We start from the raw sequence: 27,588 nt of genomic DNA on the forward strand, positions 1-27,588 counted from the left end.
AGCCGAGTACTGTAAAGCTTGAGTTTGATTTGTTTATCTTAACGAGCCTCATTAAACGAGCTCAAATAAGCTTTTATCGAATCGAGCTTCTAATAGTTCACAAACGGTTTGGTTCGTTTACATCCATATCTATGTTATTCTTTATGTATATCATGTAGTGCCTTTTCTATTCATTATTTTTAATTTGATTTTTTTTGTATTTGTGGTCAGGGATTGCGGTAAACAAGTCTATTTGGGTAAGAAATTAAAATACTTGCATTGTATGATTTATTTACTCGCGACTCTGATTTTTCTAGTTTAGACATACGCTAACTTGAAGCTCATGGAAGTGGAATTTGGTTTTGCAAATTGTTTTAGTTTCTCCGTGGCAGTACGTTGTTAGTAATACTAACATAATGAAAGGCCAAATTCGGTCTACATACGTTTAACATAACACGTAAAAACTGATATGTGGAAAAATTGAAGGCATGAACGAGTTCTAACATCTAACCATTGATATTGAATTTGATAATGCAATTGGCAAGACCTACGAACACGAGAAAACATTGATATTCTAAATATTTATGCAATTGTATAGATGATGTAATTCTGAATAACTGCATTGATTTATGGATCATATATGGCACAATTTATAGATTTCTCTAACCATCATAAAGAAACTCGATATTTGGAAAATCTTGATGATTTTCATTATGAATATGGTAAATCAAGTCTCAAGATATTTAAAATCTTAAAATAATTAATATTATTGATTTAATTTATTTTAAATATGAGACGTCTCCTATATTTATCATAATGAAATATGTTGACCATAGTTATTTTATTTTGTGGACTTGAATAAATTAATCTAACATCTTCACTTGTCTACATATTTCAAATAATTGAATAATAAAAAAATCAATCATCTTCCAAAATTAAGAAACAAATACATGAATCATGACGATAAGTCATCTTATACTGAGTATTATTTTCCATGAATTACATATGCCATATTCCTTAATATTTTTTAATAAATAAAACCTATGCTTTATTGTAGGTCCAATTTAATTGATATTTTCTCAAGATAATTGAATATGTGTATAACTTAATATAAGAAATATAATAACTGAATGAGTTTCATAAATATAATCCAAATGTATATACCATGAAATTCTTTAGGAAAGAAGTCCATCATTAATTACTATACGATTCTTAAACATTTTAATTTGCACGTCTTTAGGTAAAATGATCATCAATTCAGTGATAATGTATTCAACTATCACTTTATTTTGTTTAACATGTTCTCGAACGACTAAAATATTTTATGTCAATATCCTTAATTTGACTGTCGCTTAGTCAAAAAGACTACAACTGAATTGTTGTAATATAATCTTAATAGTTTAGACATTAGATTCACAATTCTAACCCTAAAAATGAAACTATTTAATATACACCATACAATAGTGCTTCAAAATAAGAGATAAATTTAGACTCCATAATGAAATTATGAAATTAATTCCAATGTGTCACTTCGTCTATATTTAAGCATGTAATCTTTAGCACCATGAAGGTAACCCAAACATTTTGCAGCTTTATAGTGGTCAATACTTAGAGACTCTGACAATTTTCCTACAAATCCGGCTCCCATTAATCTTCGGGTAACATAATAGCTCACAATGTTCTCAAAAATACCTCAAAGAAGAAATAATATTGTGAAACCTTAAATACCAATAATGTGAGACTTATTTCAATCTATATGACGGTCTTAACCTTGTAACATTAAACACTCAACGTTACTAGAGAAGAATCTTTAAGGTTAGTTCATATAATCTTCTTACTCTAGATCAATATTGAGGAAAATTGTTTTCATATCCATATAACGCAAAATCTAAATGAAATAGGCTATCAATATCATGAACACATGAAGAGAATTTTTTCTTAAATAAATGAGAAAATATTTTCATGTAGTCAACTCTTTCCCTTGAGTGAATTCCTTATAAACGAGTCTATCTATATGTTATTCAATGTTGCTTAATGAGAATTTATTTGTCTTGAAGACTCGTCTATAATAAATGACAACTAAACCAACTTTCAGACTTCATTATTTGCTATCTAATTCCTTATCATTCATAATATTATAACACAAATTAGATTTTTAAATTTATGTTGATGGTTTGGGATAAAATATTTCTGAATCATTTTCGGCTTCAAATAAATAGTCAGATTCAAGATGCGTAATATAACCACTTAAAATTGTTGATATCTTAATTCAACTAGATGTTCTTAATGTTGCATCAACACTTTCCAATATAGCTAGATTGTATTGTTCAACTGAATGCTTGATATCTGGATGAGAATTAAGATCTACAGGATCATAATCAATAATTTGTGAAATTTATATGATTAGTTCCACAACACACATTTTAACTTGATGGATGTTGTGAATAACAATTAATATATATAACTAGTGTGGATGGATGAACATTATAATAATCAATATTCTGAATTTGATGGTTCCCACTAATCAAGTCATTCTTAAGAAATTCTGCATCTCTTGATTCCACAATCTTATCATTTGCAATCTTTCGGACCTTTTGGCATATCCAATGAATTACCCATGAGTGGTCCTAGGGTCTTACTTGATTTCTTGTATATTATCAACTCTTACTTTAAACAATCATATCCAAATATGTATATTTCTCAAACTCTATTTCCAACCTCTTCCCATAATCCAAATTTTATCTTATGGACAACCTCAATTGGAATCCGATTTAACTTATGTACACTTTTCCTAAGAGTTTCCGTTCACAAGAACTTTAGAATTTTGGAGCTACTAATCATGCTTCACACCATGTCCATCATCAGTGTATCTACCATAGTTCTTTTTACCCATATCTTATCTCAAGATCTTAATTTGCTTACCGCATTAATTCTCTGCTTTCTTTAACTTTATATGTTTTATCACACATCAACACTTCACACACACACACACACATATATATAATTAAAATTATACGAAAGACATTCAAACCACAAACATATAAATATTTATGCTTTTAATATTTACCATAATAAAAGTCATTTGTGTGATCCTCGACCACTTAATATATAATTTTGGATAATTAAGGATGTTGTAGTTAAAACTTAATTATTAAATTCTATGGGTTCACTGGACGTAATTTTGGTTGTACTTAATTCTTTATATATAATTATTTAATATCACAATCAACACTTTCTAATAATGCTCTCAGGATAGATAGGTAGAGCTAAGACGTTTTAAATACCTAACTCCTAGACAGAGCAACATTCCTCATAGAGACAAGTCATGACAATTTAAACCGGTTTATGAACAACTCATCAGATCATGCTTTCATATGTAACTTTATAATTATTATCCAACATAAATTATCCATAATATTAATCTTTATCAGCCAATTTTTTTGGTAACTTTATAATTCACATTTTAACTTAATTTATTCATATGAAATTATAAGAAACAAAATAAGTAATTAAATATGAACAAAATGTGAATCTCAATATTACAATTCTTAATTTTTATTTGCATGCATGATTATGACAATAAATATAATCATAATATTGAAAATTGCATAATAGCCAGACAAATATTAATTTCACATAAATTTGGTTTAATATATCTAATCTAAATAACTTCTCAACATGTCAATATGTATATTTGGAAGGATAATATTTCTAAAATCAAGTTTTCGAATTTTCACAAATTGCATAAACCATCCAAACATACATATAATTCAAAATTTTGATAATTCTTAATTTTGGAAATACCTAAGACTGAAAATTGAGAATTAAATTATCAAATTAATAATTTTGGCTATTAAAATTAATTATTAAAATTCAAATTTCTTGGGAAATCAAAATCCCTAAATTGAAGTCAATATTTCAATATTTTTCAAAATTTTCGGTCAAATCCCAAAAGTCAAACATGGCCTTAAATAAAAAAAAAACCTCCATTTTCGAAAAACCCCAAATTTGAACAAACCCTAGTCCTAGTTTAAATTCACCTGCCGCCCAGCCGCCTCCGGCGAAGTTGTCGACAGCTCATGGATGGCCGAACGTAAATCAAATCTCGAAATGTTTATCATGTTAATATAAATAATATTCTTGATTTACTTTCTTTTAAATATGAGACGTCTTACATATTTATCATAATAAAATTTGTTAATCATAATTAAATTATTTTATGAACTTAAATAAAATAATCTAATAGCAGTCTATTATTAATTTTGTTGGATTTCTTGTTTCAGGAGGATTTGTTACATCTCATGCAGCAGCAAGGTAAAAACTTCTATTGTGCATTAGAGTTTTCTGGACATTTTGTAACATTGATCTCTTACTGATTTTCATCATGCAGAGCATATGATCGTGCTGCAATCAAGTTTCGTGGGGTTGATGCTGAAATAAATTTCAAACTAGGGGAATATGAAGAGGACATGAAACAGGTTCGCTTCTGCATGATTTGTAAGTTCCAATTAATGAATCTTATTTAGTTGATTTTTTTGTAGATGAAAGACTTGACAAAAGAAGAGTTTGTTCACATTCTTCGTCGCCGAAGCAACGGGTTTTCACGAGGAAGCTCAAAGTACAGAGGTGTAACCCTGCACAAATGTGGTCGCTGGGAGGCACGAATGGGCCAATTCCTCGGCAAAAAGTATAAATCTACTTTTACATTGTACAGGTTGTTTTGATGGCTCTTCTGGGCAGTGATTGATCTCTGATAGGTTCTGAAGCTCTAAGTTTAGACAGTTAATTCAAATGGCGAAAGCAACCCCATTTATATTGAAAATTTATAATGGTCTGTTGCAGGTGTATGTATCTTGGGTTATTCGACAGCGAAGTCGAAGCTGCAAGGTTCTTGTGATCGGGATCATACCATTTTAGACTTCGTATAGAGTAGGACCAATTTATTAGATTGATCTCATCCAACGAATCTCCATTTTAATTTCTCTTCCAGGGCTTATGATAAAGCAGCCATCAAACGTAATGGCACTGAAGCTGTGACCAACTTTGAGCCAAGTATCTATGAGACAGACAGAAAAATCGACCACAGAGATGCAGGTACGGTATAAACATTGCTTTACTAATTTCGTCCTTCTCCAATTGCTTTGCCATTGTTTATATTGTGCGAAAAACATACTCAGTGTAAAAGGATTTACTGATGATGTTTTTAGGTATTGACGGCAATCTCGATCTCAATCTTGGAATGTCTTTAGCTTCAAATGGTCCGCCTGGGGATGACATTACAGCAAAGTTGGGTAAAAGCTGTTTGACCTATTATATTGTTTCAAGAGTGATGTTATTTGCTCTCACTTTTCGTCACGTGCGCTCAACTTTATGAACAAGTTTTGTACATTAAGTCTATTGTGGGCAACACAAATTGGATTGTAAATAACGTGGGGAAAGAAACAATTACTCCTCTTGTTACACATGCGTTCCCAGGATTCAACGTCCTGTCGAGTGTCATGTTCCTGAACCAATAGAAACCTTATTAAGTCTTGTCCATTGTGTTCTTGTACATATGTAGGTGTTAATACCCTTTCCACAAATTCACAGTTTGAAACACCGTTCGTTTCCCCTCATGGATTAGTTTCATCCGAGTACTCCCCCATGTGGGCTGGCATGTACTCTGGTTTTGCACCAAATAATAAGGTGGATTTTCTCTTCTGCTATTGTTTTTCAACCTTGGACTTGATCGAATTATGAACATTGCCTCCACGAAATATTTGATTGGTGATATAGTAAACAGAGAGCAAGCAACAATTTTCTTGACCAGAAGATGTTTTTCCCACATTAGTTCAGTCAAAGAATCGTAAAATGCATACAGATGCTCGATGTACTCGAGCTCCTGGGACTCACACCACAAGAAACTTCTGACACTAGCTTCCCTTAATAAGTTGCTCATTTCTTGTCTACCGACCAAGTTCTTGTTATTGATCTTCTCGCATATTCTTTACATTCTGTAGTATGCAATTACTGACAAAGATGTATGGTATAATAATTTATAGATGTCTACGGACCGAAATTATTAATGGCCATTACTTCGCCTCCATACCCAAACCGGCCATGGAAAATGCGAAGTGCCGGCATCATGACTTCTCCTGTACGTGCCACTTTTATCTTCTGCAGCAGCATCATCAGGATTCTCTATCAGTACCACTGCCACTCCTAATTCGAATTCCCTCATCTCCTCCACATCCAGGTTCCCTCGTCTCCTCCACATCCAGGTTATATCTTCCTGCAACTAAGGTCAACATCATTCAGTGCAAACGCCACAGACCGCAACTATTCCAGTTAGACTCGCGCAACCCTGGTGTGTTTCTCCAGTAGAATAACATGTCACAGAACACATGAAATCATGTATAGCTGGTATAAATAATTTTCAGTATTTTGTCTGTTACGATAAGTAAATTCATCCGTGGTGGGAAATTTGCAACTATTTCCACAGAAATCTGCTATTTGTAACGGACTTTGATTTTGGTTTGTTCGAGGAATTTAATGCCATGGATAACTTGGATTGTGATTTTTGTCTGTGTGAAATTCTGAGCACATCTTATAACGTAAAGAATTTTATCCTCGTTTTACATGACAATGCACCACAAATTTTTAAAAATCAACTAGTTTACTAAAAAGAAAAAATTACAATTTTGATCTCTTATTCATTTGTGATTTTGAAATTTGTGTTTGGAAATTTACCTAATTGAAATAATTGAAAATTGGTAAAAAATTTCATAGTATTTGAGTTCTAAATAAAATAAAATTATTTTTACTAATAAATTTATATAACTTGTTCATATAGTCTTCTACTCAAATTTTATAAATTATCATTTATGATTTATCAAAAAAAAATCTATACTAGCAATTCACACACTTATATTATGTATTTTTTGAGAAAATTATTTCATAATCAATTAAACATATTTTTATATTAAAAATTCGATAATCTTTTATTTATATTTAAAAACTTCATTGTTTTAATACTCAAAACCTAATTTATCAAAATTTGGTAAATTTATTTTTAATTTCATCTTGAAAAACTTTATATTTTTTCATTTTGTAAAAAAGCTATTTAATAAAAAAAAATTTCATAGACCTATGAATTTTTTTTTGTTCTTATAAATGATGTAAGAATATTTATATAAAATTATTAATACATTAATCATTTTAAAAAATGCAATAAAAGATTTCTTGATATAAAATAAATTATTTTTAATTGTTAAATCAAATTGAATACATTTTAAATTTTTGCCAAAACCAAAATGGAATTCCAAATCTATAATTTAAAATCAAAATCCAAAGCCGATTTTAATTCCAAATCCCAATTTTTACTAAATCAAATATATTGTTGACGACTTTGGTGCAAATCGTAGAATCTTGGAAAGAAAGTTACCGCAGAGAACAATCAGCACCGCAGAGAGCTAAGCACGAATAGCTGCGGCGACGGCAGAGCTGGTCGGAAGATGAGGTTTACTGGTCTTACCTCCCGGGGAAAGGCTATCTTTACATTGCCCACTCTTAACTCCCCGCTAAAGTTTTCCCCTTTCTTCCGAAAACCCCAACCCATTATCTCCTACTCGATTATCTTCCGCCGGGAATCGTGTTCATCCCAGTCTGCTCTCTCGTTGAGTTCCTCTCGCAAGGTTTCGTTTCTGCAGAGGAACCCCGGGCTCGCAGTTTCTAAATGCATCTCGTCGATTTCGTCGTCTGCTGCCGACATGATTGAATGGAATGACGTAGTTTCGTGCTCCGAGATTGGTGCTGGAGTGACTGAGGTGGGATTGGAGGAGGAGGATGATGTGAATGAGGGTTTCAAGGCTCGTATTTCAGTCAAGGCTTTTTTCTTCTCCACTAGGTTCTTTTTTCTTTCTTTCTAGTTTTTATAAAAACGTAATGAATCAGTTTTTACTCTAACTTTGTGAGATTATGGCTTGTGTGTTTGTGGAGGCAGCGTGGATTTAAGGACCTTGTTGGATCAGAATAAGCAGAATTTTATTCCACCTTCATCTCGAATGACTAATTATGTGGTTCTGAGATTTGGTGATCTAGAATCTGACCCTCATGTAAGCTGGAGCCATTTTTGTCTGCATTATATTGGATTGTCGATTGATATGTGTTATCATCTATTGTCATTCGTTGGCAGCAATTTGTGTAAATTGAAGTACTGCTACAAGAACATGGCTGTATGAAGGGTAATATAGCTTAAAAAATGGTACATTTTTGTATTAGCGTGACACTTAACATGAAACGGATTTCTTGCGATAGCATTCTCAAGGCGAAGCAACAATTGTAATAGCGTGATGCTAAACATGAAATGGGTTTCCTGTGATAGCATTCGAGTGGTTGAGAGGCAAGAATAGGATGTATTTTTAGACACTCCCCTGCTAGCTTCCCCAGTTCTGTGATGCTCCTCCCCCTCCCCACCCCCCAAAAAAAAAAACATAGAGTGATGATAAAAAGTATAAACTACCTACTTTATTTTGAGGAGGACATAAACATGGTTTCAATTTTAGATGAACTTTTTTTCTTTAGAATACTGAGTGCAACTTGGGCTTCCCTTTTATTTGAAGTGAAGTCAAGTCAGCATTTTCGGTATCATGCATATTTTCTCTTTAAGAGCAGATATCTTTGGGATTCATATTATGCTTAGTTCCTTTTTAATTGTATATTACACCGTTGTCATCTCAGGGCTTGAGTTCTAGTTTAGGTGGAAACGATTGCTGTTACATGGTAGTTTTTCAGTACGGGTCAATTGTCCTATTCAATGTTGGTGATCATGAAGTTGATGGGTATCTAAAAATTGTCGAAAGACATGCTTCAGGCTTGCTTCCTGAGATGAGAAAGGATGGTAAGCCCATTTGAAATCATACTGTTAAATGCATAACTTGTGGCCCCTTATATTCTTTATTTCATGTTTGATGCCATGGTTGAAGAATTTGATTATGCAAGATGGGTTATCTGAGGTTTGTTGATTTGTTGTGTTTGATTTAATGTTGTCTGTTAGATTGCTTGCAGGATAAGTTTATTCCAATTAATTGTGGGTTGTGAGCAGTATAATACATGATTCTCATGCATAATCTGTTTCCTCTGTAATGTGCATAGCCTTCTAACCAACTTGGTTTCTCCTGCCAATAGAAATGAAAAGTCAGGTCTGTTGACAAAGAACAATTTACTTGATTTAGGTTGTGGTCCTTGACCTAGACTTTAACAAGTAATTGCTTTTACTTTGAAGGGATACTGTGATATAACTTATTTGTATAACTTATATACCTGTTGGATGCACTAATCCAGAAGTTAAAGTGTTTGTACCTTTGTTTTAACTTTTAAGTTTAAACGAACATCTGTATTGAAATTCAAAACATTCACTGCCTTGTCTGCTCTATTTCGAATTGAAGTAATGAACTTATGCATCAACTGTTGATTCATGGACGCCACTTAATGTTATGCATGATAATAATTTGTTGTGTTTTTTTGTTGAATTGTCTTTTTTTGTATCTGTTTCGATCGATGCCCTGACTTTATGCTTTGGATCTGAAAAATAGAATATGAGGTGAGAGAAAAGCCAACTTTGAACACCTGGATGCAAGGTGGACTTGATTACATAATGCTCCAGTACCTGAACATTGATGGGATTCGCACAATTGGTAGTGTTCTCGGCCAAAGTATTGCTCTTGATTACTACGTCCGCCAGGTTGGTTTTAACTTCAAATTTTTACGACAGTGCTCCTTGATTTTTATTTTTGGGAATCTCTGTCTGTGATGGTTCAGGTTGATGGAATGGTTGCAGAATTTACCGACATAAATAGGGGGATGGAGAAAACTGGAACGTTTACTATGAAAAGAAAAAAGCTCTTTCAGTTGGTTGGAAAGGCAAATTCCAATCTCGCTGATGTAATTCTTAAGCTAGGACTTTTCGAAAGGTAATATTCAAAATGCTTAGTAAGAGTTATGTACATCACCAACCTCCTCCAGTAAGCTACACATTTGTGGAACTTGTTTTTTAAGCTACTCTTCTCGACAATTTGCAATAGAGGAATGAGAAGCTGCATAAAAATTTCTGAATGAGAAGCTATATATAAATTTCTGAAAGATGTGTTTTGTTAATGCACGAGAACAAGCCTTTAGCTAGTGAGATTAGGATTTTGATGTAGCAATCTATGTCAGTATTCTTTCTTTTGTGAATCAATGCAGGGGATTTTGTTTGTATCCTTTCTCTCTCTCAAGTAATTGCAGTTTATAAATACTTTCCACTCTATGGAGAAAACACGAGGCACCTTTCTCTCTCTAGATTTCTACTTCATTTCTATGATATATATTAAGATAAACATGTACACAGACTATAAGACTAGTTTGCTGATTTCCTCTAAAATTCACTTCTCTGTTTCATGATCTACATGTGTGGGGTTTTCTATGGCTTTAGCTGCTGACGTTAAGTTATTTACTTGATCCCAGATCGGATATTGCGTGGAAGGATGCTAAGTATGCCCAGATTTGGGAGTACCTCCGCGATGAATTTGAATTAACCCAAAGATTTGCAAGCCTTGATTTCAAGTTGAAATTTGTCGAGGTATTTTTCAAAAACATGTCTTTTGAATAATTTGTTTTAGAGAAAACTTCTCATTCAACCACATACATGACATTCAATGAGACTAAACAATTTTTCGGAAAACGTTTTCTTGGAAGCTTTCTATATCCCATGTCATTGCATGCGATATCATCACTGCAGTTCATAGTTGATTTTTGGTTTTCCCATTGCAGCATAACATTCGGTTCCTTCAGGAGATTCTGCAGAACAGGAAATCAGATTTTCTTGAATGGTTGATCATCATACTTATAGGTGCTGAAATCCTCATATCTATCTATGACATAATTCACAAGTCCTCAATTACATCTTTATAGAGCCAACAGTCTTTAGAGATAACATACGATTTTGAATTGGATTTCTTGTGTATATACACAAAGTGTTATTACCATCTAGTTTCATTTCCGTTTGATGTATACTTTTAATAATTTTGTAATTTGATTTTGCCATAACCAGGGCTGACAAATATGAGTTTTTCTCCATGTTCCCCAATTCTGAGAACCCTTATACATTGACGATAAGCCACATTATTACTTGTATACCAGGAAAAAAAACAAACAAACAAACAAAAGATACTAGTGTACTTTCAAGATCAACCGTGAACCAACTTCTTCTCAACAATATAGAACTATTTGCTCCGATCCATACATTGCACCCAACTAAAACACGAAACAATCTAAAATTATTTTATCAAGAAGAATTCAACTTATGCAAAAGCTCTAATATGGCATAATATAACTTACGATCACTTTTCTTACGAAAGACCTTATAAAAAAGCACAATATAACTCCCGATAGTATAGCAGCTCCAATAACAGTTGCGACCAATTTAGGTGCATGCCCTCCAATTCCATTACCTGGAAAAAAAAAAAAAAAAAAAAAAAAAACAAATCACCCCACCCCATTTTGATGCTAAGATTGCAAGGCCTGAGCTTAACGTCGATATCATATCAGAGCCATGTTGTTACATCAACGACGCGTTGGAAAAATGATTAAAATTACAAAAAAAAAATAGAAAGTTAGTAGACTAAAACTGAAATCTGACGAGTGCTGAAATCGAAAAAAAAAATCCAATATGTAAGATAGAAATTCCACTCTTGCCCTAGTTTATGAGGTGGGGTCAATAACTTTTACTAATCAATATAACCAAAAAATCAAGCATCATTTAAAACGATAGATGGGGTATTTTTAAGAAAATAAAATTAATAAATAAACTATGCTAACTACAAAAATAAAATAAGAAATTCAAAACTGTGTATCTATACTATCTATCTAGCTTGTATATACGAGGGGTATATAATAACAATATTTTTGGTTTACTCGTGCATTCACAACGACCATTTCACTCTTAATCTACAAAATAATTTTTTTTAAAGTACTTCAAACTTTAAAATTACAAAAAAATCATTCAAATTAAATAATTTTTTACATATTTATCAAACAAAATTATAAGAATTGTCTTTGACATTCTTAATGTTAATTACACAGCATATACTTTTGTACATGGAAATAAATTTTGCCCACCTGATTAAAATTTGGTGTAGCTATATCTACACAGATAAAAAGGTTTATCAAAATAACTTATCATCCTCGAATCAAACAAGCCAAACAAATCATCTGAAAAAAAAGAAGAAGCTAACAATGTAAAAACAAAAATACATATATTAATTTATGATGAACTTCCTAGTACTGTCTGTGTACAAAAACCTTGAATATCCCCACCTTCTTTCAGACTGATTCCACCACCTTGAGCCGCGGCCGCCACGGCTTGCATGGCGGCATTTTCATCCGAAACCTGCTGCATGATGTCTCTAAAAGCCCGGAAACAAATAGTATCGATAATCCTGTCAACCTCAATAATTATTCCCACCCGTCTCTCATGCAAACTCCGGAGGTTAAACATCAATCTAAACCAGAAACTCAGAAGATTCGGCAACAGAGAAATCTCATGATTCCCAAGCAAAAACCCATTCTTGCAGCCCAAGCATTCCAAGCATGTCACTGTTTCATCCGCGATCTTGTTTAGTTCCGCCGGCGGAAGAAACAAGATTCTCCTCATCAATCTCATGTCGTGGCTCTCCCTTTCCAGCCACATCCAGAATGCCACAACTTTTACCGACACGAACGGCTCGCGACGCAGGGAAAGGGCTAGCCGGGCGTAGAGTTCGCGGTCTAAGGAGTGGAACAGATTGAATTGCTCGTCAGTGAGCGGCGCACAAGGTCTTTCCCAGAGAGGTCCACAAGGTTTAACTAGAGGCCGGTTCATCTTAATTTGTTTGTTGAAAACTCTTGAAGTTTTTTCTCCAATGGCGCAGGGGTTTGGCGTCGTAGGGTTTTATGGTTTTTTGTTGAGATTTGGGCCTCCGATCATGCGTGATACATGGGCGAATCTTGATTCTTTTTTGTATAATTTTTTCAAATCTAAGAGTCATGGATAAATGGTAACTTATCCATTAAAAGTTAAAACTCGTTCCATTATCCTTTTGTATGCTGATCTTTTGATATTTAAAAGTTGGGGAAATTCGTAATTTTGGTTTTGGTTTTTAAATTTTTTTTTAACTTCGCTTTTTTATATAAATTTCAGCTTTTTTTTGTTGCTACTTCACTCATTTTCTCGCTGTGGATCCAGTAGTGCAGCGTTGGCGTGACGCTTAGATGTGCAATTTGATATCAGCACATCACCAAAAGAGGAGTAAATTTGTCAACAATAAAAAATGAGTAAGGTGTCATGTGAACAGTTTTCTCACATATTTATATTCGTAAGACGGGTCGATCTGATCAATACTTAGAGTGAAAATTAATATTTTTGATATAAAAAATAATATTTTTTCACGGGTTGAGTTGGACAAGAGATTTTTCTCAGAAAATTGACTCGTGAAAAAATATCATAGAAGTTTTGTAATAAAAAAATATACAAGACTAAGACGGAAAACCGATAAAAATGGAAAAAAAAACATATACATAAACAAAATTGTAAAAAAGCCGGTGAAGGTTCAAGGTTAAGTACTATATATAGTTTTTAACATAATATTAATTATCTAAAGTAAAATAATACATAAAATACTTTTAAAATCATTTTTTTAAAATGTGATTTGCAATCCATTTACGACTTATGAAGGAAATCCAATAATAACTTTTCAAAAAGTTGCAAACACTCCCTTGTTACTTTTCATACAAATCAATTGAATTTTGATTGTTTGAATGGATTTTGACTTTTTTAATAACAAACAATAATCAAATTTCGATAAATATGAATTTTACTTATCTTTATTTGTTTATTATCGCAAACCACTAATTTTAAATATTTTTATCTTCTGTTGGAGATGTATAGACTGAGAGGTGTATCCAATGTAAGAAATTTAATGATTTTTAATGATTTTTGTAGATTTTTAAAGTTTAGATATATTTAATGACTTTTGCACATATTATAAAAATCTAGTGGTATTCAAAATAAATTTTCATAGAATTTTAAAAAATCATGTGATATTCAATATTGACTTTTAAAAACTCTATAAAAGTATGGATGTATTCAAATTTTCAAAAGATTTTTAATAACTACATGGAATTAATTAACATATAAACATTAAAACCTAAGGTACACCTATAAATTGTCAAAAATTGCCTTTGGTTCAACCCAAAAATTTGAATGGATTTTTAAAACTTTTAACTCATACATGACCTCTTTATTTTTTTCTCTCCACCTCACACCACCTCTCTTTTCTTCACATCTTTTTTCATCCCATCTATTTCTATTACTCTCTAATTTTTGGACCAAGTATTATGGCCTAGACAGAAATCTTGGGTTCGAGACTGGGGACGTATGTACTTTACTGCCAAGAGTAAGGAGTTCTGTGAGTAAAATGTCATGGACTATCATGAGGGCTAAGATTGCAGGACCCAAAAGAGGTAGGCTCATGAGCCTTACAATATATACAAATGAACATAAACAAAAGATAATCCAAAAAATAACGTCGCTTAATTCTTAATAGTTGAATAGCTTTGCAACAAGCATGATAAAAAAAATAAAACAAAAATTAAGATTTTAAGTTTTAATTTATTAAGAAATTTTATGATATAATTGATCAAATAATTTGTTGTTTAAAAGTTACATTTTATTTTTTTATTTTATGACGGTTAATCTTGAAATTCTATAAGGTTTAAAATTATAATTATGAATTTTTAATAAAATTATTACACTAGTTATAAGAAAATCATAAAATTTAATTGGCTCATAGAATTGAAATTAGTTTTTAAATTATCATATTTTTATATAAAAAAAATTAAATAATCTGTGTGTCTTGATTATTTTGATTGAAGATAACGTTTTACACGCTTGTGAAGTATTTTATTATACTCTTTAATAATATATGATTATCAATTTTAATTTTAGTAGATTTTAATATATATCATTATATATTGGTAAAATAACCAAACTGGTCCTGTAAGTTTGCTTATTTTCGTTTCTTGTCCTCTAAGCAGTCAAAGTTTGGTCTTGGTGAAGTATATTGATTATATTTTTTTAGTTTTGCTTCGCCATAATTCTTATTGTTTCTATATATTTTTGTTCATCTATATTCTATTGCTAGATTTCATTTTGTGTGATAGAAGCTTATTTTCGCCTCATTATCTACGCAAAAGAACATCAGTGTAAAATAAAGTAGATTTAGTGACTTCATGCGAAAAAACTAAAAGATACAAAAAAACTCAAATCATTAGATGAAAATCAAACTTTAACAAGTTATATGACTAAAATCTAAAGTCCAATTTACATGATTGAAAGACAATTTTTCCAGTAATGTAGTTAACACTTGAATAATTAGAAATTTTCCCTCTGAATTGGATTTAAAATTTCAAGCTAAATAACAGCATTAAATCAGTTATTTCATCCATATTGGACCTTGTCCTTTATTAATTAGGCCTACAAAGTACAATGGACTCGATCTCAAACCTTTTTTTCCGCACCGTACCCCCTCAAATGGACAAAAGGCCTACTATCTCTATTTGCTTCAACGATCGGTTTGAGTAATTGAAATCAAAGATTTAATCCCATCACATATATTTAAGTTTTCATGAACCCCCGTGATATTAAAATTTCTTCTTTATTTTTTTCTCAAGTTACTTTATATATTTAGGGCCGTCGAGTCGAACAAGACTCGGATATATTCGAATTTTTTTTAGCCAAACTCAAGCTCGTATTATCTTATTTTGTAATTGTGAGATACACACAAACTTTGTTATTTAATACAATATAATTACATATTACATAATTTTGAGTATTTTTCAAGCAACGGTTCGAGTAACTGGCCGAAATACATATTCGGTTATTTCTAGCCAAACTCGAATTATAATTTCGTATGACAAACTTTACTTCCAAGTTATATCAAATTTGCTTAAAATTGAACAAAAAAGATTATTATTATTATTTTTTTTAATAAAAGGAGTCAATTTGCATAATTTGTCAGCGTGGCAATCACGTGTCCATCGACAGTGAGTCACGTGGCAATGTGAGAGGGGAGGCATGATTTGAGGATACACAGTTGTAAAACACGCATTCTCACGTCCTTCCCATCATTTCTTGGCCGCACGAGCTCTACTGCCTTCTATCTTAATTGGCATATATATATTATGATATTTAAATAATAATAATAATTTAGATATAAATTTTCAAAAAATTTATTTATCATTTAATTATTTATGTTTTTTTTTTGTTATTGTTAAAATTAAAAGCATTTTATACTTTCTTTTTTTTAAAAAATATAAATACTTTTAAGATTAGTTCTATTACGTCTCTCTGATTACATTAGGTAATTGCACGTACATGCATGCAGCATGCTGCATTTCATATGTATTTATCACAAATTCCAAATAATTTAATGACATATTTCAAAAAATAAATAAGAAACTGTGATATGATATGATAGATGCACGATTATATGTTTTGGGTCTGAGTCAAACTTAAAAAATTTGAGACCAAATTAATTATTCAGTTTTCTTTTCTCGTTAATGAATACTTTAAAAAGTAAATTTGTGGGTATACATTGAAATATAAAAATAAAATTACATATAAGAATGTTAGACGGCAACAAATAATAAAGCTAAAAAATTATATAATCATTTAAATAGTATTTTTTTTTTAATTTTTACATATTAGGGATTTTTTTTGAAAAAAGTACAATAACTAGAAATTTACTATCAAGCCTACCCATATTAACAATAAAAAGTAATATTTTTAGGATAAAAGTAATACTTTTTCATGGATGACCCAAATAAGAGACTCGTCTCACAAATACGACCCGTGAGACCGTCTCACACAAGTTTTTGCCTTAATATTTTATTGTATTGGCTTTGTCACCAGAATTATTTTAATTCGAGCTATTTAATTTTATTTCTGCAATAATTAAGAATATATAAAAAAATATTAAAAATATAATTATCGGATGGGGTTGAAGCCATTAAAATTCGTGTAGATTGAAATGTGTCTATGTTTAGATTTAAACGGATTGAGACAGATAAGAATCCTTTGAATGATTAACAGAGTGGATCTGTGATCATGCAAATCCAAGCCGATTAATTAATTAATCATACCCCTAATAATGTGTCAATACATGTGTATATATCAATATTAAAAGTATAAAATCAATAACATAAACTAAACTCAATAAACTATGAGTTATATAAAGTATTAAAAAATAAAATTTATTAAAACATATGCCACGAATAATAAATTTAATAAAAAACGAAAAGGATATATCACGTTGTATTTCTGTTCAAACGATGTCTGATTTTTACCGAATCTCGATATATCAAATATCATATGAATCGATTTTTTCGAAGTAATCGGGTTTATGCATCAGCGAAATCGAAATCGAAATCGAAACCGATATGCAAAACACACCTTCGTAAGCCCTCACTTTGATCTTTGCCAACCTACGCCAGGAGGGTTTCCAGCTAACACCCACGCATTTGTCTCATGACAGACGAGAAACTTTGCGTGATTATTTGAATTTATGACACATTGTTGGATTAATTTTTTTTTTTTTTTAAGAACCCTGGTCAACGGTCAAAGTGGAGTGGGTGAATTGACAAGAATGCACCTGCTTGGGAAACAGCTGGCCATGTTACATTCTGGAGGGATAAAAAAAAGGAGACAAAGCATGGAGGATCTAAAAGCTGTATACTCCTCACACCAGTAGTATTATTTGTGTCAAGAATAAATTATATAATAATAATAATAAGAAATAATTAAAGGGGGGGAAATTATATAAAAATTATACTGATTTTTTTTAAAAAATATTTAGGTTATAATGTGCTGGGAAATTTGTATCGTGGACACATTTAAAGCCCAGGCCCATAATTGTATTTCATTTTAGCCTATCAAGACATGAAGTCATCATCAACATCGTTATCACCCATTGGCTGACCAAGAAAATCGGACAACGGTTATAATTTTTTAATATTTTAAATTGATCTACCAAGACTTATATCAAATTAAATCAAAATTTTCTAAAATTAATATTTATAATTTAAAAAGAAAAATTGGCCACAGGGCTAAACTGAGTGATAACATATGTAGCTAACAAAAGAGATGTGTATACATAGAAGAAATTGATTTCTCAACTCAATTTTCATATAATTATATTCTATTTCAGTTGAAAAATGCAGTACATTTGGGGTAGTATAAATTTTCAAGGTTATTTACAATATTTAATATGTATAGAGTCTCGATAGTTTTCACCACTGTATTTTTTTTTTCTTTTCAAAACTACACGAAAAAAAAACTCGGGAAATAGTAATAAATATCCCGTGAAATATAATTTTTTTTATGGAATTTCATAAATATGATCCCATAATTTTAATTATCAGGCACATTTGCTTAATTTGCAGAAGGTTTGATATCTAATTTTTAAAAAACGCTTGGTTTTAAAAGATCAATAATTTAATATAAGGAATTATTGTAAGAAATATGACACATGAAGTATCGTGTAGGAATTGACGACGGCCATTGCCTACATATTTTGACGAAACTTGTGTACGCAACCTCAACTTTAGAAAATTGAGATGCGTACACGTTTCTTCTTTTAACATTCAGACTCCCGATTTTCTCGTTGATGGTATAAGATGCCTATAAATAGAGACGATTGAGGTCCCTAAGCACGCACCTCATAAGAAATATACACCATCTACAGAGAGCGTGAAGTGCTTAGAAGGCTTCAATCGAGAAGAAAAGCAGAGAATTTCAAAGTTTTCAATGGCCGAAGGTAATTCTCGATTAAGCTTCCGCATATTGTATATCATGTTTATATATACATATGCGTTTGATTTTAAGAAAAAATTCTAACAATTACGCGTTTGTTTGGGTTTATATAAGATGGTAAATGCTATTTATTTGGTAAAAACTCATTACAAATTAAAAAAAAAAAACAAAAGAAACACTATGCGTGCTGCAGAAAGATCGTTATTATTATTTTCCCGCAATTTTCATGTAAATTTGTAGTGCTAATTTGCTATACATATAAGTAAATATTTAAATTTCGAATCCTTAACTTAAATCCATTCAAATTGTAAGTTTGAACTTTGAATAATTTAAAAATCATGGACCCGACTAATTTCTTTTCCCAATATATAAGTCATAGTCATTTAAAATTAATGATTCAAACGAATATATCGAACCGAGCCGTGCACCATAAATTTTCTACCACAACAATCTTATCTATACTATTTTATTAAAGTTGAGTACATAATAGTAACCACCTAAGAAGAACAACAACTTTTTCTTCCAACTTTTATATGATACTAATATTACATTTTTGTTTTTAAATTTCAACACTTTATTTTATTTTTTATATTTCAACAATTCAAATATCAATTTAGTCTCTACATAATTTATCAAATTTCACTTTAGTCCATTGATAATGATAAAAAAGACTATACACACGCAACGCGTGTGCAGAGGAATTAGTACATATAAATTGACAATACAACTTAACCCAAACATCCACTAAACTTGTTGCATCAACTCGACTACATCTACATATTTAGTATCAATTTGTTGGGACATTTTTAAAAAATAAAAAAAAAAAAAGGAAAAGAAAAGAAAGCATTAAGGTAGCACGTTGGGGTTTGATGTTGGCCTCAACCCCAGATTGAACAGAATCCATCTGTCACCCTTTATTATATTCCCTCAAACATAAATCCTCACATTACATATATATTTATGCCCTTGTATCTATCCATTTTCCACACACTATTTTCTCATTCCAACGGTTCAAGAAATCGAGGTTTCTTTCGACGATGACGGTGGGTGGCAACAACAACAATAACAGCGGGAATGTCGTGGATACGACGTTGACTAAAGTTTTCGTCGGAGGCCTGGCGTGGGAGACTCCCAAGGAAACCATGAGAGATCACTTCCACAAGTATGGGGAGATTCTTGAGGCTGTCATTATCTCCGACAAGCTCACCGGCAGATCCAAAGGCTATGGCTTCGTACGTACTCATCGAAATCTTTGATGCTTAGAAAGTATTTTACATAATAAAATTGCCAACGTTTGTGTCTTGCAAATGTGGATCAACGATGTAGGTAACTTTTAAGGATGCGGAGGCGGCTAGGAAGGCCTGCGAAGATGCCGCGCCGATCATTAATGGGCGGCGAGCCAACTGCAATCTGGCTGCGCTCGGCGCCAAACGTCCTAAGTCTGCCACCAACGCCGCCGTCCCTGCTGCTACAAATCCTCCCCCTCCTCCTCTGCCGCCTCAACAAGGTAAACAATGCCATATGTAGATTTTATACACACACACACATACCATATACAATTCAGCAAGGAAGGTAAAAATGATAAGAAACATATAACAAATTTTTTGATGACCTGTCCATATATATATATATATGTTTTTGGACAGATTTGTAATGATTTTGATACAAAACTTATTTTAAATGTAAGTCACACATTTTACTGTAATAAAAATTTTATTTTTTTAAAAAAATTATTTCAAAACTATGTGCCATGTCAAAATAGCAACTTCAAGAAGAGTTGAATAGATAATATATTTAATGTGATCGATTTGCCACCATAAGGTGAGTTGTCATCACGATAATTATAGATTAGTTGTAATTATATATATTAGACATTTTTATTATATCACATGCACACTCAATAATTAATATCTTCAATTGTGCAATATTTGACTCATTTTATAAATTTCTTTCGGTAAAATAACCCATAAAAATTTAAAATGCACATGATTTTGGTAAAATAATCAATTTTGCATGAAACAAAACAGCAAAAGAACTTACTATTTTCTTCTATTTTTGTTAATTTTGAAGGAGTACCAAATATTGGATCGAGAGTTACGGTACCATTTGCACAAGGAAATCAGGTGCAATGGTACTATCCCACAAGGGCTCAAGCCATGGCTTCTCCTTTTTCGCACCAAGCCATTCCTTACTATGGCTACACCCCGACCTACGTCGCCGCAACCACCGATTATAACTACAACCATGTAAGTATATGTTTACATAATGTGTTTCTCTGATCTAAAAAATCCGTTCTATACATGTTTATATGTGTTTGTATTAAAAATCTTCAGAACGATTCCAAATCCGACCAATAAATTTATACATATACATACCGATGAACTTCTGTTTAGATTGCATTTTGATCGATAGAAGAGTTTAATTTACATAGAGCAATTTCAAATTCGGAGTTAATTAGATGACACTAGTCATTACTAATATACATACTTTTGTGAATTCATAGAAGGTGCAAATGAACATGGAATAATGGATGTCAAATATCTTAACGTATTATTTTGAGTAATTTATTATTATTATTATTATTTATTTGTTTGTTTTATTTTTGGGTGCAGAAATTGGGATTCCATGGTGGGATATACATGAATGGGCATTTCCCTAAAGTGTATCCAGGTCAGGCCATGATTGGTGGAAACGCATATATGCCCATGTACCCTCTCTATCATGTCCAGCAATCACATACATTGGGCCTTCCGGCCCATATGTTTTCACAGGCAGCAGCAAGCCCAATATCCACTACTATCCCACCTCTCATTTCCAAGCCCACATCTATTCCCCATCCTAATGCAGGTAAATGAATCAACTAATCTGTGGCCTCATCATCTTATTTTCAATATTCATGTCACATTTGGTATTTTTTTTTAAAAAAAAACATTTCATTATTTTTTACAATTATGATATTAAGGTTATTTGAATATAAATCAAATTAATCATAAAAAATATTGTACAAGCACTCAAAACGCATTGGAATATGTTCATATCTATTAATAGGGTTTCGGTTTACACGATTTCTTGCTGACATATGATGCACTAATATATATATTATGTGCATACGAGAAGAAGAATCTTGAATCACATGGTGCAAAAAGGTCTAACCTGACCATGTGAATAGCTTATGGAATCAATGCAAAAAATTTGTCATTTTACATTTGGAACTTTAATAGCTGTCATATTTCCCATTTGCAGTTTGCTTGGCTGTAGAATAATATAAGGTACTGTTTGGGGGCAATTGAAGAATGGTGGATAAGAGCAGTTAGGCAAATGATAAAAGGGAAGGTTGGTGGCTTCTCAGAACAAGTTTATTATCAAAGATCTGCAGTGGCTCTTCTTTCCGACTTTTTATTTTTTATTTTAAATTATTTTTTAGGTATTTAGAATTCACAGTTATTCATTGTCATCTATTTCAAGAAATGTCTAACTTCAATTGTTCTTGTAATGAATATTTTCTCACATTTCATCAGTTGATTTTCATGGCTTGATTGGACCAAATTGCATATGAAAGCTCACTTGGAATTGGAGGCATATATTGACTCTAATATCAGGCCGAATGGATATTATATTTATACTATAGTTACTCTAAAATTGCATCCAACTATCTTTATTTATTCTCATATCTAGAGTTGATATAAAAATCAGGGACGCTACATATAAAAATAAATGTAGATTGTTGAATAAACATTCTAGACAATAATCTAAAAGATAAATTGAACTGAACTATAATAGTCGATTAGCTTTCTAGTAATTTTTTTTAATTCATTTCTAATATCTACGTTTTTTTAGTAATACTCTATCTTCAATTTATAATTCTAGATTTTAAAACTTCAAAACAATTTCGAATTGAAGTATATAAATTTATACCGTATCCATCATTTTACACGCAATACCATTGTTTTTTTTAAAAAAAAAAAAAATTTTAAAAAATATAATCCTTCCACCACAAATTCACTAGTGCTCAAATTCTTCCAACCAACCAGGACCTCTCTGATTTTGACTCGTAAGGCCTCGAACTTTTCTTTTTCTTTCTCTTTTTCAACACGTGGACGCTGCTCGAAGGGACTTCAAAAGGATTGGAGATCATACTACATAATTTCATCATCCTTCTCCCAACTTCTCCCAACTTCTATAGTATTATTATATGCTTATCTGTCTACAACTTAAATGCTCATTTTCACCATCCCTAGTAAAATATCAGGGAAAGTTGTTTATTTGGTACGTACGTTTGTTCATATGGAATCATACTATATGTATATTTTTAATGTAAAATCAATGCAACACTGTCATGGCCTGAGCTTGAGTTAATGTCTACGTGACGGTACAATGAGTCTTTATATGAACTAATTCGTATTCGTCTTTACTTTACGAAAATATGAGTAATTTAAGTTGTTATAGAAATTCATTGTAACTCGTTATAAATTCATTTTAAATCTTTAATTTTTTTATTATATGAGACAAGAAATATCACAAACACTCATCACATCAATATTCTCGTTAAAAAGATTTGTTTTTAATTTTTTGTATCAACTCGTTTGAGTTTTTTGATTGCATATAATTATTATATGAGAAGTTTATATTTCAGTTTGCCCACGTAGCGACCACAGATTCCACGTGGTTGCATTTGGGCTCCTTCACTCCTCAACTGTTGACACCTTTCGTTTATAACAATTAACACCTTCCCCTTATCTTACATTTTGTTTGCTATTTAGACAACTGGGTTCTCTTCCTTTTTTTTCTACTAATAATAATCAAATCAATGGGTTCTGCAACATTCATCGAAGTTATTTTGGCCATATTTTTGCCACCTCTGGGTGTTTTCCTCAGATTTGGCTGTGGAGTAAGTATTTTCTCTCATTCCATCTCCTTTTTCTTGATAAAATCGAACAGTATTTGTGACTTTTCTCTTAACAAACTTTCTGTACCTTGATGCAGATGGAATTTTGGATATGCTTGTTGCTGACAATCTTGGGATACATACCTGGGATTTTATATGCCCTTTACGTGTTGGTTGCATAGTCCCAATAATGGGGTGGGTTAACAATTGTAATCTAGGATCACAAAACTACTCCTCGAGATTCACTCGGTTTTCAACTGTTGGTGTGCGTGCGTGTGTTTGTATTCAATTTTTGGTGCAAATCGATAATGCTTTGTGATCTTGAATAAGATTCTCTTTGTCCAATTTGATTTGATCTTCGTGCCAAGGTCTATGGCACGTCTCGCTAAGATTTGTTATCTTCGATCTTGTTCTAAGATTTTTAATTTAAGATTTATTTTCATTAGATTGTTGACGGGATAACATTTAAGTTAGTAATTTTGATATCACATTAGTTTGTCTCATCTTGTTATTTTGATGTGTCGAATGTTAGCATTTCGTTTATAATATATCGAATTGTTTGATACTTGATAAAAATAAAAATTTAAGTTACTGATCAAAATCAAAATTTGAAAGTTTACTAAATCAAAATCTCAAATAGGGAAAAACTCATACAAATAAGTGTATAGCTTTTGGGGAATCTTGAAATATTTTATAATCACTTAATTTTGGAATATCCAAGATTTTGTCTATATCGAGAAATATAGATGAATTATCAAGGGAATACGATATGAATAAGAATAATTAGATATATATACAAAATAATAAGATAAATTATTTAGAAATATAGATGAATTATTAGAGAAATACGATATGAACAAGAATAATTATATGTTTATACAAAATAATAAGATAAATTATTCGAGAAGATGAATAATTAGATATTTATACAAAATAATAAGATAAATTATTCGAGAAGATAAATTAGAGGAAAAATATGAAAGATAGACAAAAAAAAATTAGATATTTATATAAAAAAATAATCTATATTGAAAAATTGTTTGAGAAATATAGGAGAATTATTAGAGAAATACGAAGATGAATAAAAAAATTAAATATTTATATAAAAAAATAAAAATCGACTAGACAGTTTTTCGTCTATCGATTTTTAGAATAACTAAATTAATATATACAACTAATAAATTTTTAATTTTAATTTAAAAAAAATAATTCTTACTAATTTGATGAATTAACATACATGTTAAATTTAATATATCATGACAATATTTTAACTAAATACACAAAAAATAAATAGTATATAGTACATTATATACTATTATAACGATTATAATATAACGAATTGTTTGATGCTTCATAAAAATAAAAATTTAAGTTATTAGATCAAAATCAAAATTTGAAAGTTCACTAAATCAAAATCTCAAATAGGAAAACTCATACAAATAAGTGTAGCTTTTGGGGAATTTTGAAATATTTTATGATCACTTAATTTTGGAATAACGTGCATCAGCCAAGATTTTATGTCAGGGTGGGATAAGTTATGCAATGTTGTAAAACACATCATAGGACTCGTGACGATCTTATGTCGCCGATTTTGAGTTTGAATTCAATATAGATGAATTATTGGAGAAATATGGATATGAATGAACAAGAAAAATTAGATATTTATATAAAATAATAATCGATATCGAGAAAATATTTGAAAAATATAAATGAATTATTGGAGAAATATGAAGAAGAACAAGAAAAATTAGATATTTATATAAAAAAATAATCGATATCGAGAAATTATTCGAGAAATATAGATGAATTATTGGAATAACATAAAATATTTATATAAAAAAATAAAAATCGACTGGGCAGCTTTTCGTCTATGGATTTTTAGAATAACAAAACTATATACAACTAATAATTTTTTAATTTTAATTTAAAAAAAATAATTCTTACTAATTTGATGAATTAACATACATGTTAAATTTAATATATCATGACAATATTTTAAATAAATACACAAAAAATATATAGTATATAGTACATTATATACTATTATAACGATTATAATATAACGAATTGTTTGATGCTTCATAAAAATAAAAATTTAAGTTATTAGATCAAAATCAAAATTTGAAAGTTCACTAAATCAAAATCTCAAATAGGAAAACTCATACAAATAAGTGTAGCTTTTGGGGAATTTTGAAATATNATATATACACACACATGTATGTACATAACCAATCTCTCTCTATCTTAATTCTTAAATCTGAAATAATCATCATCTATGTATATCCATACAAAAAATAATAAATTAAGTATAGTTGTCAATTGAAATTCGAATTCTTTGGATAACATGCACAGATATTTAATGATAACATATATATTTATATAATCTTGACAATACTAAAAAAAATATTTGATAACTTATAAAAAATTTCGAGTACAAAAATAATACACCGAGTTAAAATTGTGGCTCTTACAAATAGAAAAATTATTCATGAATACCACTATAAATAAGAAAGGATAGATGCGGGGATGTATCTATGTAGGGGCTAAGGTGGCCTGTAGCTCATCCTAACTCCTAAGCTTTGTGTGATATATATATATATGTATGGCTAAGACTATCTTAATTTTTGGGTTTTGAGTGAATATATATGTGTTGCGTTTTTCATATGAACGGTAATGAATATATTACTACAATCCTAGTTTTCCATAATGTCAAAACTATCAACTTTGGAACTTCAAACAATCGTAGAAATTCATGAAATAGCAAAGATCTCAAAAAAAAAAAAAAAACAATTTAATATACAATTTCCAAATATTATAAATCACTCAAAATTCAAAATTCTAATCAAAATTCCATACACACTAGAAATAGAGCTTTGCAATATTAATCTCGATAAACTCGGAGCCCTCCCTTCAGCTTAGATTAGCACTCGGCTTAGCTCGTACTGATTTCACAACGACAGTTTTTTGATCCGATATTTTTTATAAAAGCCGCAACGATGTATATCCAAAATGTAAATTTTTCAACAAAAAACAAAAACCATAAACATAGTTCAAGTAATGAATCAAACAAACATAAAGTTTGTCAAAGGTAATAAACAATGTTTTTGTATAAAGTAATAGTCAAGCATAACAATATATAATAAACCCAATAATTTCTACCATGTTTTAGTAGGGTTCACAAAGCTCTCAACATAGGTCGTAGCCATAACATATCTACCCTCTAAACATTGAAGAATGTCCCAATTTTTTAAAAATATGAATTGCATAGATCTGTTAGATGTCTTGGTCTTAATAACCCATTCTTCCGTGAATAATAAAGGCTTCCTCATGGACATGGATTCATCCCAGCAAAACATTTTGCTCCAAGATTCTTCCACACCATACTCCTTCATCACCCAAACGTCTATTCGAAAACCACATTGGAAACACGCACACAAACGCTCCCCCAAAACATGCAGAAAGACCCAACTTTGCAATGGAAGTGCCACGCTCCAAATTAATTCTCCCGTTGCCAAGCTTTGCGCCACCACGGCCCTAACTTTGGCACCATTATCATTGTAGCCAACTATCCAATGAATAGCCCCATTCAGAAACACACCTGATCCACTAAACGGCGTCCTACCATGAGACCAATCCGACGACTTCCACGAATCGTTTCTTAAGCTATAAGTTCTGGAATAGGGTCTGGAATTTGGCTCATGAACGATGTGCACGACTTTATAATCATCTGACGATGCATCGTAACCGAACGCGTAGGGTTCCCGAGAGCTGAATAGCGGAAAAGGTAGTTGCCTATACTTTCTTATCGCCGGATTCCACACGAAGATATGACCTGTGAGTGGATAAACTAAACAGACCA

At 31.1% G+C, this 27,588-nt stretch overlaps 5 protein-coding genes across 7 annotated transcripts in view; 4 read left to right on the forward strand and 1 right to left on the reverse strand.

Moving 5' to 3' along the window:
* The window catches only part of LOC140974040 (APETALA2-like protein 1), an 8,954-nt gene extending 2,664 nt beyond the window's left edge, over window positions 1-6,290 (forward strand). Inside the window, exons 2-9 of one of the 2 annotated variants that reach the window (XM_073437250.1) lie at window positions 211-236; window positions 4,263-4,293; window positions 4,370-4,457; window positions 4,521-4,666; window positions 4,822-4,866; window positions 4,970-5,073; window positions 5,187-5,270; window positions 5,569-6,290. In XM_073437250.1, the coding sequence (XP_073293351.1) occupies window positions 211-236; window positions 4,263-4,293; window positions 4,370-4,457; window positions 4,521-4,666; window positions 4,822-4,866; window positions 4,970-5,073; window positions 5,187-5,270; window positions 5,569-5,573 (529 nt within the window). In that variant the 3' untranslated portion in view covers window positions 5,574-6,290. The remainder of the gene's footprint in view (window positions 1-210; window positions 237-4,262; window positions 4,294-4,369; window positions 4,458-4,520; window positions 4,667-4,821; window positions 4,867-4,969; window positions 5,074-5,186; window positions 5,271-5,568) is intronic. The other variant, XM_073437251.1, reaches the window with a different exon arrangement.
* A 968-nt stretch (window positions 6,291-7,258) lies between these two features.
* On the forward strand, window positions 7,259-11,067 carry LOC140974039 (protein RETARDED ROOT GROWTH-LIKE). The gene is made up of 7 exons (XM_073437248.1): window positions 7,259-7,864; window positions 7,961-8,072; window positions 8,698-8,857; window positions 9,552-9,700; window positions 9,778-9,929; window positions 10,462-10,576; window positions 10,768-11,067. The coding sequence occupies exons 1-7, from the start codon at window positions 7,473-7,475 to the stop codon at window positions 10,906-10,908; spliced, it is 1,221 nt and encodes a 406-aa protein (XP_073293349.1). The 5' UTR covers window positions 7,259-7,472; the 3' UTR covers window positions 10,909-11,067.
* Window positions 11,068-11,228: 161 nt separating this feature from the next.
* Window positions 11,229-12,893, reverse strand: LOC140972427 (uncharacterized). Its single transcript, XM_073434858.1, has 2 exons — window positions 12,313-12,893; window positions 11,229-11,447 (listed from the first exon to the last, which is right to left on the reverse strand). The coding sequence occupies exons 1-2, from the start codon at window positions 12,854-12,856 to the stop codon at window positions 11,311-11,313; spliced, it is 681 nt and encodes a 226-aa protein (XP_073290959.1). The 5' UTR covers window positions 12,857-12,893; the 3' UTR covers window positions 11,229-11,310.
* A 6,819-nt stretch (window positions 12,894-19,712) lies between these two features.
* Window positions 19,713-22,395, forward strand: LOC140972301 (probable RNA-binding protein ARP1). Of its 2 annotated transcripts, none has more exons than XM_073434746.1 (5): window positions 19,713-20,076; window positions 20,171-20,351; window positions 20,915-21,090; window positions 21,457-21,691; window positions 22,088-22,395. In XM_073434746.1, exons 1-5 carry the CDS (start codon window positions 19,882-19,884, stop codon window positions 22,105-22,107), a joined length of 807 nt encoding a protein of 268 aa, XP_073290847.1. In that variant the 5' UTR covers window positions 19,713-19,881; the 3' UTR covers window positions 22,108-22,395. The 2 variants fall into 2 exon arrangements, with proteins under 2 accessions (XP_073290847.1, XP_073290848.1); XM_073434747.1 differs by having other exon boundaries at window positions 19,719-20,076; window positions 20,918-21,090.
* Window positions 22,396-23,569: 1,174 nt separating this feature from the next.
* On the forward strand, window positions 23,570-24,081 carry LOC140972302 (low temperature-induced protein lt101.2-like). Its single transcript, XM_073434748.1, has 2 exons — window positions 23,570-23,732; window positions 23,828-24,081. The coding sequence occupies exons 1-2, from the start codon at window positions 23,652-23,654 to the stop codon at window positions 23,909-23,911; spliced, it is 165 nt and encodes a 54-aa protein (XP_073290849.1). The 5' UTR covers window positions 23,570-23,651; the 3' UTR covers window positions 23,912-24,081.
* The last annotated feature ends 3,507 nt before the right edge of the window (window positions 24,082-27,588 follow it).

The sequence above is a fragment of the Primulina huaijiensis genome, chromosome 3, assembly GCF_012295235.1.
Source record: "Primulina huaijiensis isolate GDHJ02 chromosome 3, ASM1229523v2, whole genome shotgun sequence".
Taxonomy (NCBI): domain Eukaryota; kingdom Viridiplantae; phylum Streptophyta; class Magnoliopsida; order Lamiales; family Gesneriaceae; genus Primulina; species Primulina huaijiensis.

Coding starts and splice junctions, on each gene's coding strand:
- LOC140974039 (XM_073437248.1), top strand. CDS start 7,473: ATGAGGTTTACTGGTCTTACCTCCCGGGGAAAGGCTATCTTTACATTG. Junction 7,865..7,960: donor GCTTTTTTCTTCTCCACTAG/GTTCTTTTTTCT, acceptor TTGTGGAGGCAG/CGTGGATTTAAGGACCTTGT. Junction 9,701..9,777: donor TTGATTACTACGTCCGCCAG/GTTGGTTTTAAC, acceptor GTGATGGTTCAG/GTTGATGGAATGGTTGCAGA.
- LOC140972427 (XM_073434858.1), bottom strand. CDS start 12,856: ATGAACCGGCCTCTAGTTAAACCTTGTGGACCTCTCTGGGAAAGACCT. Junction 11,448..12,312: donor TGGAATCAGTCTGAAAGAAG/GTGGGGATATTC, acceptor TTTTTTTTCCAG/GTAATGGAATTGGAGGGCAT.
- LOC140972301 (XM_073434746.1), top strand. CDS start 19,882: ATGACGGTGGGTGGCAACAACAACAATAACAGCGGGAATGTCGTGGAT. Junction 20,077..20,170: donor GATCCAAAGGCTATGGCTTC/GTACGTACTCAT, acceptor TCAACGATGTAG/GTAACTTTTAAGGATGCGGA. Junction 20,352..20,914: donor TCCTCTGCCGCCTCAACAAG/GTAAACAATGCC, acceptor TTAATTTTGAAG/GAGTACCAAATATTGGATCG.
- LOC140972302 (XM_073434748.1), top strand. CDS start 23,652: ATGGGTTCTGCAACATTCATCGAAGTTATTTTGGCCATATTTTTGCCA. Junction 23,733..23,827: donor TCCTCAGATTTGGCTGTGGA/GTAAGTATTTTC, acceptor ACCTTGATGCAG/ATGGAATTTTGGATATGCTT.